The 13,508-nt window shown below is 37.4% G+C and overlaps 1 protein-coding gene across 1 annotated transcript; it reads right to left on the bottom strand.

The window, feature by feature from the left end:
- Positions 1-8,757: 8,757 nt before the first annotated feature.
- Positions 8,758-10,083, bottom strand: LOC139719680 (probable G-protein coupled receptor 21). The gene has a single exon (XM_071631079.1). The coding sequence runs from the start codon at positions 10,081-10,083 to the stop codon at positions 8,758-8,760; it is 1,326 nt and encodes a 441-aa protein (XP_071487180.1).
- Positions 10,084-13,508: the final 3,425 nt, after the last annotated feature.

Raw genomic sequence — 13,508 nt, forward strand, 5'->3', positions numbered from 1 at the left:
TTTTTCCCTTGAGTTTTTATCACGACTTGAGTTAACTACTAGTAGTAGATGATGTGCTCCAGGCTTGGTGAACGGCTAGCTAGCGCACTACTTTGAATACAGTTCTACAGGTTCCTAGGGCCTGCATACGGCTTACAGCAACGGTGCATGCACCTAGCGCCTCTTCGCTTCGCTTCCCACGCACACACCGCACCTGTGTGCAACGCAGTGATCTTTACCCCTCATTCCACACTGGCACTGCACTGGGGCGTGTCGGATGAAAGGAACAATACTTAAGATTCTCAGGAATGTTTGTACACGTGTTCAATCTTCAAATCAAGAGAGGAAAGCCAGGACTAATATTGAAGGGCCTCACAATTTCTTCAGACCATGAACTGAGAACACGATACCTGTAGGCGGTTTTCGTATACAGCTATAAAACCCAAATATTATACATACATGTACCTTTAAGCAGGGGTTACACCTTAAAAGCAGGGGTTGTCATGACAACCTGATAGTGTCCGAGGCTTATGTTTTTGATGCAAACTAATTCCAGCAATTTTATTTCAATTAAGAAGACCAGGTTAATTGAATAGCTCGTGTCTGTGTTTTTCTGTGTTTTTTTCTAATGTCAATCATTGTGTTGCCATGGTAACACCATTTTCTATCGACAATCATAGAAATTGCCGATTTATTTATTTCACTCAGGTTTTTAGCATTTGACCTGAGATGCGATATATGTGATTGTCAGTGGGCAGTAAATATTTATTTAATGTTGAGTAGTATATTGCTATGGTAACAATTTTGTTATTAGTAAGAACATATAAGATTGTTGCTGGTTGAAGGATTTTTTTCCGTTTTGTTTCTTGTTAACTTTGAAGCATGCCCCTCTGATATCAACTTTATTTGCAGATGTTCAGTGATAGTTTTAGTTTTTGATGAAAGTTATGGTTAATGTTTTGGTTATAGTAGATACGTAGGCCCACCATAGTTTTATCGTTTGTTTGATTAGTAGGCCTATGTGATACAAGCGTAATTGCCGGTGTATAGTTATTGTGTGATTTTATGTATGGGACTCAGTGGAAGAACTAGTGTACTTGTCCACGTACAGTATGTTGTATGATAAATTAATGTTGACATTGCAAATTATCATGATTTCATTTGGTGTCTGCACCAAATTGTGTGATGCAAGGCTGGAATGTGCCAATTTTGTTTGAAGTGATGCCAGGCAACCGTTAAAGGGATGGTATCTCTCCCTCCCTCTCTCTCTCTCTCTCCCTCTCTCTCTCTCTCACACACACACACACACACACACCCACGCACACACACACCCACACACACACACACACACACACGCACACACGCACACACACACACACACACACACACACACACACACACACACTTTCTCTCTCTCTCCCTCTCTCTCTCTGTCAGACGCTTCTTTCTTTCCTCTCTCTTCCGGCATGACAGCGACTTAGTGTAGGGATTTGTTCAGGGTTTTTGTTTCGGATTAGTTAGGTTATATAGTTATAGGTCTTTTTGTCTTAGTTTCTTTGTTTCTTCCACTTTTTATGTATATCAGTCAATCGATCATATAATTTCTTGTATTACGTGTGGGGCAATGCACCCTACAAGCCCAGCTTTTTAGCGTTCCTCCCCATTTCCAACATTTCCGTATACCTCAATTTTCCGTAAAATTATCTTTTATTTTGTATCATGATGAAATCTATGTATTCAATTTCTGTAATATATTTACATGTTTCTGTTGGAAATGAAAAAAAAATGAATGAATGAATGAATTAATAGTATTAATCAGTTGAGGTGAGGATTTAGCTCCTAACTCTTAAGGTGGGTCCCGTGGCACCTTTCATTAGGATTGCTAGGATGTTTTTGGATATCTCAGCCATTTCAAAACCAATTTTCATCAAATAAACTTTGAATTTCTCTTAGAATTATACGTGTATATACATATATAGTTTTTTTTTATTTGTTTCATAAGAGGTTTCTCATTATCTCGACAAATTTTCATTAAAAAAGTTGATAACTGAAGCCCAATCTCAGGCGAAACTGTGCCATCCCTTTAACATTGACAGACAATAATTTATACAGAATATTAGGCCCAAAACCACTATTTCGGCGCAATTGGTCAAAAATCGTGTCGCTTATGTTCCTACTCACCTAGGAGAGATAAAAAGCTCTTTCAAAATGCCCCTGTGATTTTATGTGATGCCAAGGGACATATAAACAAAAACTGAAATCATTTCGAAGGCGAAATTATACCACTAATCCATTGGTGGAGGGTCAAGTTCGGCCAACAGGCTTAAAAGTGCATGTCGCCAACGATGATTTTTAATGTTTTCTCAACTTTGTGGGAAAATATGAGCATAAAGAGGAAGCTTATTCACGGTTTCAGAAAAGTGGCTTAAGGTTCTATGAAAACCTAACACAACTTTTTAAACTAACCATTCTTTATCAACAAAATAACTGATGGAAATGTGTCGCCAGATCCGCTGAAACATACGTTACCATCTTTGTACTGCCAACTTGGTTATGCTATTACAGTGAGTACTACACAATTGTATTGTTTTTCTGACCAAAAGGGGTGTAAGTTTATGTTAAAAGATATTTCATCACTCAGCTTCAAAAGACATGCGACTGCTAATCTCGCAAATATAGATTTTAAAAAGGTAGATTTAAGAGAAGTAACATACGTTACCATCTTTGTAAAAAGTATGAAGGTGCATGGCTCTGAATGATTGTTCTAGAGTTGAGACTAATGGAGTAGATTGTCGTCATACCCATGGGTGGCAAAAGATTCATTATTATGTTGCTAACTTATACGATTTAATCCACAAGTGTAACATACGTGATGTAACTTACGTTACCACCAAATGACAGAAAGCTTAATTACACCATTATACCACCTAAATGTCCATTTCTCGAATCTGTGCCGTCGATTTGAGGTCATGGGATAGCTCAGCAACTTCTTTCAATGGCATCTTGAGCATTGGCAGCGCGCAAAATACCTTTACATGATGTGTTGAAAAACTGAGTTAGTATTTGATTGTTGGAAATGTGTTGTTGTTTTTCATAGAATCATGCTTTACTTCTGTTTATTGTGTCTTTATTAAGTCAGTAGATTCCACCGTAAAGATCCAGTTATTGCTTTGCTGTACAGGTTTATTCTTTTGAAATAAATCACTCAATTTATTACGTAACGTATGTTTCACATTTTGGTAACGTAAGTTTCAAGATGTTGTCATGTTGATAACAGACAATCCACAGAAAAGCCCATTTAATTTGAGACAATTTAATTGTTGCAGTTATGATGTTGATGAGTTTCTCCGTCAAAACATATCAAATTCATTTACAGCCGTATGTTCTTGTTTGTTAGGAGGATGCAGTAAAAGGGGACATAATCATAGTATCTTTGAAAAAAAAAAAACGTTTGGTGGGGTTGATGTTCAACTTGGCTTTAATGATGTCATATTCCAGGTATAAACAATGAATTTAACATTGTTTTAAGAAAATTCAATGAATAGCTAATAAACTTAGGGATTACGCAGATCTCTACTTCAAAACTATTGGATCAGGTCCCTGCATTAATATAGTAACGTAAGTTTCTAGTTTTGGTAACGTAAGTTTCATCATTTCATGTCATTGAAAAAGGATATTTTAAGGAATGTGCGTGGATAAAAATAACATTTAATTGTTCTAGAACTATAGTTGAAGGAATTCCATAGGGAAATAAGTCTTTTCAATTATATTTATCTTCGGTTATCATAAATCAATATGGTGACTAACTACTACCTGACTATTTTTAACGGAGAAAATTAACTCAAATTTGTGTCGTTATATCGTTGATGATCTCAAAGTGAAGAAAAACACACTTTGAATGAAGAAAAGGTAACAAAAATACATGTGCATTAAAGAAATATAATTTTAACTATTACTGAGTATACCATCATAGATTAGGCCTACATGATAATAATGCTAATAATAATTATAGTGATGTATGTTTCAGTAAGATATATGTTTAAGACATCAACATTTTTTGTTCTTCCTTCTCGTTGAAGTTAATGCAGTTGCAATGGGGAAGAGCAGTGCTGAGATTAAAACCCCATATATAGGGAACGTATAAGCTGCAATCAGATTGGCGAAAAATCATATCTCTAACCAAAGATTCAAGAAAAAAAAAACATATACCCGTCGCGTAGTTGACCAAAAAAAAAAGAAGCAAAGTCACGCATCTTTTTTTTTATTTACCCTACCAGGGTAACTATAGGGGAGGGGGTTCGAGGTCCCCCGCCCCTTTGCCAGCTGTCAAAATATAAACAAAAGGAAATAAAAAGAAAAAAAATGAATCGCAGAATCCTCCTCCCCAGTTTGAAATAAACAAATAAAAAAAAAAACATGAAATTGGGCTCGTACTGGCAGCATAGAATTAAGCTGAAGCCTTTCTTTATATTTCTTCAATTTTCTTTTCTTTCTGTTTTTTTTTTCTTGCTTGTCAGTCGATGAAACCCGGTAAAAGAAATGAAACAAAAGAAAAAATGGCACGGGAGCTTTTATTTTTCTCCCTGTCAGGTGATTATAACTGGAAGTAGTCGACTTTTCTAACTCTGACCCCATCCCCCACCCCATGAAAATCCTATATACGGGCCTGCCTGTAATCATTATCAGTACCTTTGTTGTGCATGTATAGCAACTTGTCCTTTCACTTTTCTTTTGAAAGATTCAGAAACATTTTCCATGCAGGAGACAATTTCCAGATACGGCAAGAATTATTAATGCAAGACTTGTTATTCTTGTTATCGTTGTGGATTATACTGTCTTATGCATACAAAACAATGACAATCGAGTACATCATTTCACTAATGACAATTTCATTCATCCTACCCAGTATTGTGCTAATGCAACTATGTAATTTGACGTTATTTCATCGACCTCATTTGCCATAGTCAACTTAGTAAAGTGGTCATTTATTTAATTAACAAAGAGCATTTCTTGGTTCCTTCTGTCCCTATCTCTTGTTTACCGAGTTCAGAAATTTCAAATACAAGCAATACGGCGTTATTGTTCATTATGAAACACTTTAATAGAGTAACCATCTCGTTTCTGCCGTTTCTTGTTTCATACAAGTGTTACAAATTTTGTGAATACTATTGTATTGCAACTGCTATTTTCAAACTGTTCCTGCATAGAATAACTGTTGCGACAGCAAAGTTATGGAGTCTGTAAAGTTATGGATTCGAAACATATCTTTCAAAAGCATGAAGTGACAGCTGAAGATAACAAGTTACAAGACATCAATATGAAGATAACACGTTACAAGACGTCAAGCATACGAAAACTTCCATTATGATAAAATTGAAGTGAAACCTACGTTACCCACCACTCATTTTATATTACACGTACATCATGACAATATTTTCGTCCGTGCAGGCACGTGAAAGCATGTTCCCAACTCTTATCATTTCAATGCCATAAATTCATAAGTATGAAGCCAATCGTCTTCAAAATATCAGCAGTAACGGATTAATGTTCTACTCCAGAGTTTATACGCGGACATGTTATAAAGTCTTGCAGTTTTACAATTATTTCAATTGTAATTTTTGAGAATTGTATCACCATGATATTGCGACATCTTGTTATAATATACGTTCACTTAGAGTTGACGAGAAATTAATGTAAGAATATATACCAAAACCAAAAAGAAAAAGTACCAAAATCAGTTGCACAATGTAGTAGTATTATCTTTGTAACTTACGTTACATTAACGTGAAACATACGTTACGTGGAATCTGACGAATATATTTTTGCGCACATAGATTCACATGTTTCATCAATGATACTCAAGAATTGGTTGGCAATTTGGGACTGATAAATGTTGAAAATATATTCTGAAGAAAGTCTGACATCAAATTATCGAGAAAACAAATGAACATTACATGAAATAAGATTTAATAAAATAGGACATGCTGTGTTCAGTATAGCTTACAGGTCATTTGCCATCCTTCCCATCTGCAGGCAGCATTTACAAACATGGCAGCCGATGGTATACTTCACATCTGACGCATAATTATCTCAATCAAAGACTGTAGTCACCAATTTTAAAGCATTTGAAATAGAATGACATGGGTAACGTATGTTACATGATGAAATCTACGCCCTATGAAAGAAATTATCACACCACAAAAATAAAGCAAGATTGTGTGTTCATATTTTTCAACTACAAACTTCAATATTTGTGTCATGGATTGGTATAAAAATGAAACCTATTCTAAAAACTTTAATTTTCGCGTTTTGCGATTGTCCAATTGTGCCGAAATAGTGGTTTTGGGCCATTATCGAATTCGCATTTAATAAGCATTCCAGCATCAAAAAGGGTGAAGGAAAGTTTGATGTCATATCAGGGTACACTGCAAAAAGTCCGATGTTAAATAGTGAACACCGAGCTGGTGTTAAATTTTCGGTGCTCATTTATGGTGTTAAATTAACACCTCCGGGTGTCATTTCCAAATTTTAAACTGTTTTTTGAAGAGTTTCTTAGTAACTGCACTTCTTGTTGATTTTTAATTTAAACAAGACGATCAAGAATTTTACATTAAAATACTAGATTTTTGAAAAAAATTGAAAATAAATTTACACCAAAGTAACACCAGCTGGTGTGGTCCCTTATTGAAGCTGGACGGGTGTTAAACCATTGATATTAACACCAACAAATATCAAATCAGCACCATGTGGTGTCATTTTTGAATTAACACCAGTACAGTGTCAAAATAACACCAGGTACAGTGTCAAATTAACACCACGAAGTGTCAGGTGAACACTTTTCAACACCGTCACAGTGCATTTTTAACACCTGTGGGTGTGGTCCTCTATTGAAGTTTGATCGGTGTTAGATTTAACACCCATGATGTTAAATCTAACACCGATGTTTTTACAGTGTATACAAGTGTACAATATGAAATTCTGAACTTGTGTTTAAGAGATCATGCAAGATTCATTGCAATCAAGTTACTTGGTAAGAAATGTATGATAACACAGATAAAGTTAAGCGGGGCCACAGCAGTGAAATTGTGTTATTCCTGGAAATAAAAGCCACCTGCTTTTTTTTATTATTTGCGAACACGGAACGATAGAATAATTTTCTCTGCGTACAATACAAGTCGACACATTCAGCAAAATGTACATTGTATCAGCGGAACTGTGATTACGCTTATAGAATATATACAGTCAAAATAGAACCATTTAGGAAATGGCTTTGTACATTATTTCTCGACTGCACCCATCATTATTTCCACTTGTTTAATTGAGCATTGAAAATCTCGCCATGCTCGTATGGGACAATCATCTCCAGAACAATAACTAACAAAACAGAACGAAATGCTCTCTTTCTTTTTCCTGGAACTGTTGAAGTGCAAGATATTCCGCAGTATCATCGATTATACCTTATGGAGATGTGTTTTATTTCACATGTGAAATTGTTACCGTATATAGATAACAACGCATGGCAATATCTTGGTTATAATTACATTTAAACTACACTATAAGAAAAAAAAAAATCCGGGATAGAACTGACCCGGAACGGGGTCCGTTGGGGTCACACACCGTTCCGGGTCAGAAATGACAAGGAACGGGGTCAGATATGACCCCATCCAGAGTCATGAATTTGGTCAGGGTGACCCCATTCCGGGTCTTCATGACCAAATTCCAAGTCGTTTTTGAACCGGAACGGTGTGTGACCCCCAACTGACCCAGTTCCAGGTCAGTTCTGACCCAGATTTTTTTTTTAGAGTGTTATATCGCATGGAGGTTCTTTACACGAGCCAATAAGTGAGCTTCTTTCTCCCATGTCCCAGAAGCAGGCTCTTGAAATCGAGACCCATTGTCACTGTAAATATACACTCTGAAAATTTCTAAGCAAAATTCTTAAATTACTAAATGAAATGAATGAAATAAAGATATTCTGTTCATTTAATCGTCTTTGTGCCCTTACTCCCTATGTCATTTGAAGGTTCAGTTGACAGAAAATACTTATTTTCCCCATGAAGTTTCCCACGTTGATTCTTGTAAGGTAATAAAGAGATAAAGAGAACAAAAACTTATTTTTGCTATTTCATTTATGTCTCTCATTGTGTTAAACTTGTCTTTTGTTATCATTGTTATCTCAAAGGGCATTTGTAAATGAAAGACAATTTTTGCAATTTTTATTTTTGTGCCTTGGAGGACAAAAAAAAATGTGTTCACTCATGCGTAAAGTTTCCCTTTATATTGACCTACTAGGTTGATAGCCAATAAAATTAGCTCTAATATGGTATATAATACATTGATTTTCATCAAAATCTTCTGTGAAAATTATGAACTCGAAAAAGTGTTGACTTTCTTTTTTTCTTTTGCTGAGTGTACTTTATGCGTCGAATACACGTTGGATTAAATAAGCTTACTTACCTCAGTATGTGTTTGGGAATGGACTTCAAGTACTCTGTAACGTTATTTTTTTATCTTGAGCTGTAGCTTAATCCGCTAATGGGATAAATTCTACTTCATTGTACACGTTATACAAGTATTATACCATCTCATCAGAAGAGTATAGTTACACCTCTTCACACCTGATCTCAATTTTAGTTGTTGTAAAACGAGCTTTGGTTCTGGGGTATTATTATGTCTTTCTTTCGCCCTACAGTACGATGACAATATGTCATGACCTTGTAAAGAATCCAAAAGGGAAAGCGTTCAAAAGGTGTCATGAATTACAAACAATTAGAAGTCCTATGCTGTACTAGGTACAAATGAAGGCTGAACACCCGGCATAAGAGCGTCTATCTTTAGGGAAAACGTCGGTTGTCCGACTGATCTCTTTCGCAGCGGTTCACTCCTCATCCTCTTCAAGGACTTTATGCGGAAGAGGTGCTCGTCTGTCGGAATCAGCACGAAGTCGTTTAGGCACTCGTCACTAAACCTTCCCGAGTCCACCCGAACGTCAGTCGGCATCACGTTACCGTCCGATCGGCGAATGCCGATATAGAAACGATGATTGGCGGAAGCTGTCGAAGGAAACGAATGAGCATCGGCAAATCTCTTCGGCAGTGTGTTGCAATCCCATTTGGTTGGGCAACACCACTGCCTACACGAAACTCTGAATCTGAGCCACAGATCCTTTGCCCTCCTTCGGTAGTTTTGGTTCATTACAAAGTACACGAAGACGTTGAATGCGCTACTGGAAATTGTTAGCCAGTAAGTTAGAAATTCCACAAATGTTGGCAACGTTGTGTGGGAGATGACTGTTGTGAGAAGACTGGCAAGAATCGTGTACGGCAGCCAGGTAATGTAGTATACACCGGCAATTATAACAAGGAGTTTAAACGCCTTGAAATTGCGTCGGAAATGTGTCGGCAATCGTTGGGGCACCACGGCCACGGAAGACGATCTGCCAAAGAGAACTTCGCGTCTATGCGAACTTTTGAGGACTCTGATGTGAACACTAATAGATGTAAAGGTGATCACCACGAAACTCGGGACAAGGAGCAATGATAAGGCAACTATGAAATATGTCATGTTATCTTCATAGTCGGCGGAGCAAACCAACTTATCCACGTCAAATTCATAATTCAAGCCATATAACCGCGTGAACAATTGGGAGAAGAAGGCAATACAAAAGAGCCATGTGGAAACGATAATGACCGCAATTTTGCGCTTTGTGACGTAACGTTGATAGCGGAAGGGATGTATGACGGCGATATATCGTTCGATGCTGAGGCTGATGATCGTGATGAGCGATACTCTTGAACAGACCTCCGACATGTAGGCAATGATCAGACAACAGGTGTCGCCGTACGGCCAACGGTGTAAGACTGCCGGGACGATGGCACTGAGGGTGACGAGGCCCATTCCAAAGTCGGCTGTCGCGAGAGACAGGAGGAAATATCCCTGGCAAGTTTTTAGTGATTTCGAGCTCCCGATCACGACGAAGTTAACGATATTTCCGATGACAGCCAGCGAGGCTATGATGAATAGGAACCCAACCTCAGCGATACATGTGATCAAAGGTTTTGATTCTTCGTCATGCTTGTCATCGGGAACGACAAAGGGATCCATGTTGTGAGGAAATCCCTTCCTCTTGTCCTCATCGGATGTTCAAAATATTCCTTAGAGGAAAAACAAAATAAAACATGAAGAATGTTGATATAGAAGCTTAGATAGTATGTATCTTTCTGTCCGACAGCAGTTAAAGAGTGATCTGCCAGATTGTATCACCCACAATCAGTGGCGTATCTAGGGAAAACGGCGCCCGGGGCAAGCGCGAAAATTGCGCCCCTAATTTCTGAAAAAGACTAGTGTTCAGCCCCAACCCGATCCCGGTAGGGACTTTAAGCAAATTCCAAATGATATGCTTTTCAAGCCCTTAAAAGGGGTCTGTTGAGGGTGATTTAAATGTAACGAATTTTGATAAATTTTGGCGAGCGAGCGCAGCGAGCGAGCCGAAAGTATTTGTATTTCAGCTGACAAAACATGGAATTCTTGTCCTTTTTTGCTTATCAATAGTTAATCTTACAATAACTAATCAAGATAGTGACGGCCTTATAGATAACGATTTATCTATACCAAGAAACTGAGTACTTTAGCAATTTTGTACGAAATTTTGTCCGAAAACTTGTCGGAAAAAATTAGCTTTCAGCCAATCAGAAGCAAGGATTTCAGTAGCTTTCAACAGTTTGTCAGACGAGATATCTGACCAATATTATTGCTTCATGAAATGCCCCCATGTACGCGCGAGTGAGCCGAAATGTGTATATTTCAGCGTCATCATCACGTTTTGTTCTTATCTCCTTTTTGTTTTGATAAATTTTGGCGAGCGAGCGCAGCGAGCGAGCCGAGAATTTTTGTATTTCAGCCTACAAAACACGGAACTCTTGTCAGTTTTTGCTTATCAAATCTTACAATTCTAATCAAGATATAGTGACGGCCTTATAGATAACGATTTTTACCAACAAACTGAAGACTTGAAAAAATACTCTAAATTAGTACGAGCGAGTGAGCCGAAATTTGTATATTTCCGCATCATCATCACGTTTTGTTCTTATCCCCTTTTTATTTTGATAAATTTTGGCGAGCGAGCGCAGCGAGCGAGCCGAAAATTTTCGTATTTCAGCTTACAAAACATGGAACTCTTGTCAGTTTTTGCTTATCAGATCTTACAATTCTAATCAAGGTATAGTGACGGCCTTATAGATAACGATTTATACCAACAAACTGAAGACTTGTAGGAGCGAGTGAGCCGAAATTTGTATATTTCCGCGTCATCATCACGTTTTGTTCTTATCTCCTTTTGTTTTGATAAATTTTGGCGAGCGAGCGCAGCGAGCGAGCCGATAATTTTTGTATTTCAGCTTACAAAACATGGAACTCTTGTCATTTTTTTTTGCTTATCAAATCTTACAATTCTAATCAAGATGTAGTGACGGCCTTATAGATAACGATTTTTACCAACAAACTGAGGACTTGAAGAAATACTCTAAATTACTACGAGCGGTTGAGCCGAAATTTTGTTCTTATCTTGTTTGATTTTTTTTTGGCGCCCCCCCCCCGTATTTTCGAAACCGTTGGCGCCTTCTTTTGATCCAATTGGCGATCGCTTCAGAACGAAAGAAATTGCAGCCGCTGCTCCGTGAAACATTTTGCCTGCTAAACATAAAATGACATGTGTGAACACAATAGACATTGTCATTTTGTCCGCGCCATCATCACATTTTGTTCTCACCTTCTTCTTCTTTATGTAAAATTTAGAGAGCGAGCGCAGCGAGCGAGCCGAAAATTGTATTTCAGCTTACATAACATGAAATTCTTCTGTGAACACAATAAACATTGTCACTTTGTCCGAGTCATCATTATGTTTTGTTTTTATCTTTTTTGATTTGGTTTTCTGCCCCCCCCCCACACCATTCTTCCTCCCCCCCCCCCCCCCTTTCCGGTGAGTTGTTTCTTCTTCTTCTTCTTCTTCTTCTTCTTCTTTTTTCTTTTTTTTCCCTTTTTTCTTCCTTCTTTCTTTTTTTTTCTTCTTTTTTTTGCGCCCCCAAGGAGTGGCGCCCGGGGCACGTGCCCCCCTTGCCCCCCCTAGATACGCCACTGCCCACAATGTATTTCAATTTTCGTTGTCTGTACTGCAACTCGATGACTCGAGTCATCGAGTCTCGTGCGTTCGACAACCTCCTTTGTGACGCTCTCAAACGAGTGTGGTTACACTCGTATCCGGCACTTTACAACGCCGTAAAAACATTAGCAGGTAGATAACAGCTTGATCAAAATGATTTTCCCCTCATGAAATGGCTAGAGAGAGATACATTTCCTTTCAATGTTGCATTTACACCTATAAATGGATCACAACAATTTCGTTGTATCTTAACATTTTTCTTGTGAGTCTGTGTAATCAAACTTAGCTAACTCACACGCCATTTCATTGTTAAATTGACCTTAATTCAAAACTTTATACTTTCCTAAGACTGTCACCAGAATCGAAGATAAATCAAGAAAGTTATGAAATTCTCAAGATTCAATAATGATTTTTTTTAGTAGCACACGAAAGTGCGACCAGCAATGATGACATTCACTAAATTAGATGTTTTAACGCTTTAACTATCAATATTATAAGTCAAACTATTGTACTGAATCAAGTCTCAAAAAATAATTTCATCAATTTTAGTCTCATTTTTCTGAAATAGTCCTGATATACAAATTACACATTAGAAAAAGTGAACAAAATATGTAAACAACACAGTATAAATAGATAACACATGCATGATAATCAAAAGTTTATCTTGAACTGGTGAAAGAGTATGATAATGATATCGACAGAGACCTTAAACGCATAGCTTGTGAAGTATAGGTTCGTTTGTGACAACCTCATAATGGCCAGGGGTACCGAAAGTGGACATGTAGATAAACTGCAACAGTTTTCTTCCCCTTTTTATATATATAGTAAATGCAAAGTTCAACATACACTGAATATCTATTTAATGAATCATCGACAGGAGAGCATTCAATATAATTTGAATACTCTATAAAAAAAAGATATGATGGAATAATGATGCAAAAGTCTCAGTCAAATATACTTACTATATTTTCATGGCACGGCGTCAGTGTGAAGTGGTCTTTGCAGGTGGCATGGTCTACAATAAAGTATAACTGAAATGTTCCGACTTCTTGTTCTAATTCACAGTGTATCGCAAATGCACAGTTGTTGTTATCAAATGGCATACCGCGAAGTGTCTAGATTAAACTGAGTGTAAGCGTCGTCTGCAAAGAAATTATTAGGACCAATCATTATTCTCTTCTCCAGTCTCCTTGGCAACGGTCCGTGACTACTCCACGCGTAAGTAAAATATTTATTTTTATCATCAACTCACTTAATCGCAAACAAAGAAGATATAGGAGAGAGGGAATTTCCCAGTGTCCTTAGAAACTCTTCCTACAACCTTTCTGAATTGCTTTAATTGTCGAGTGTGTGACTACACACTATGCAGGGC

Source organism: Diadema antillarum, unplaced genomic scaffold (genome assembly GCF_040938485.1).
Source record: "Diadema antillarum isolate AM-2024a unplaced genomic scaffold, OU_Dant_1.0 scf00000113, whole genome shotgun sequence".
Lineage (NCBI taxonomy): Eukaryota > Metazoa > Echinodermata > Echinoidea > Diadematoida > Diadematidae > Diadema > Diadema antillarum.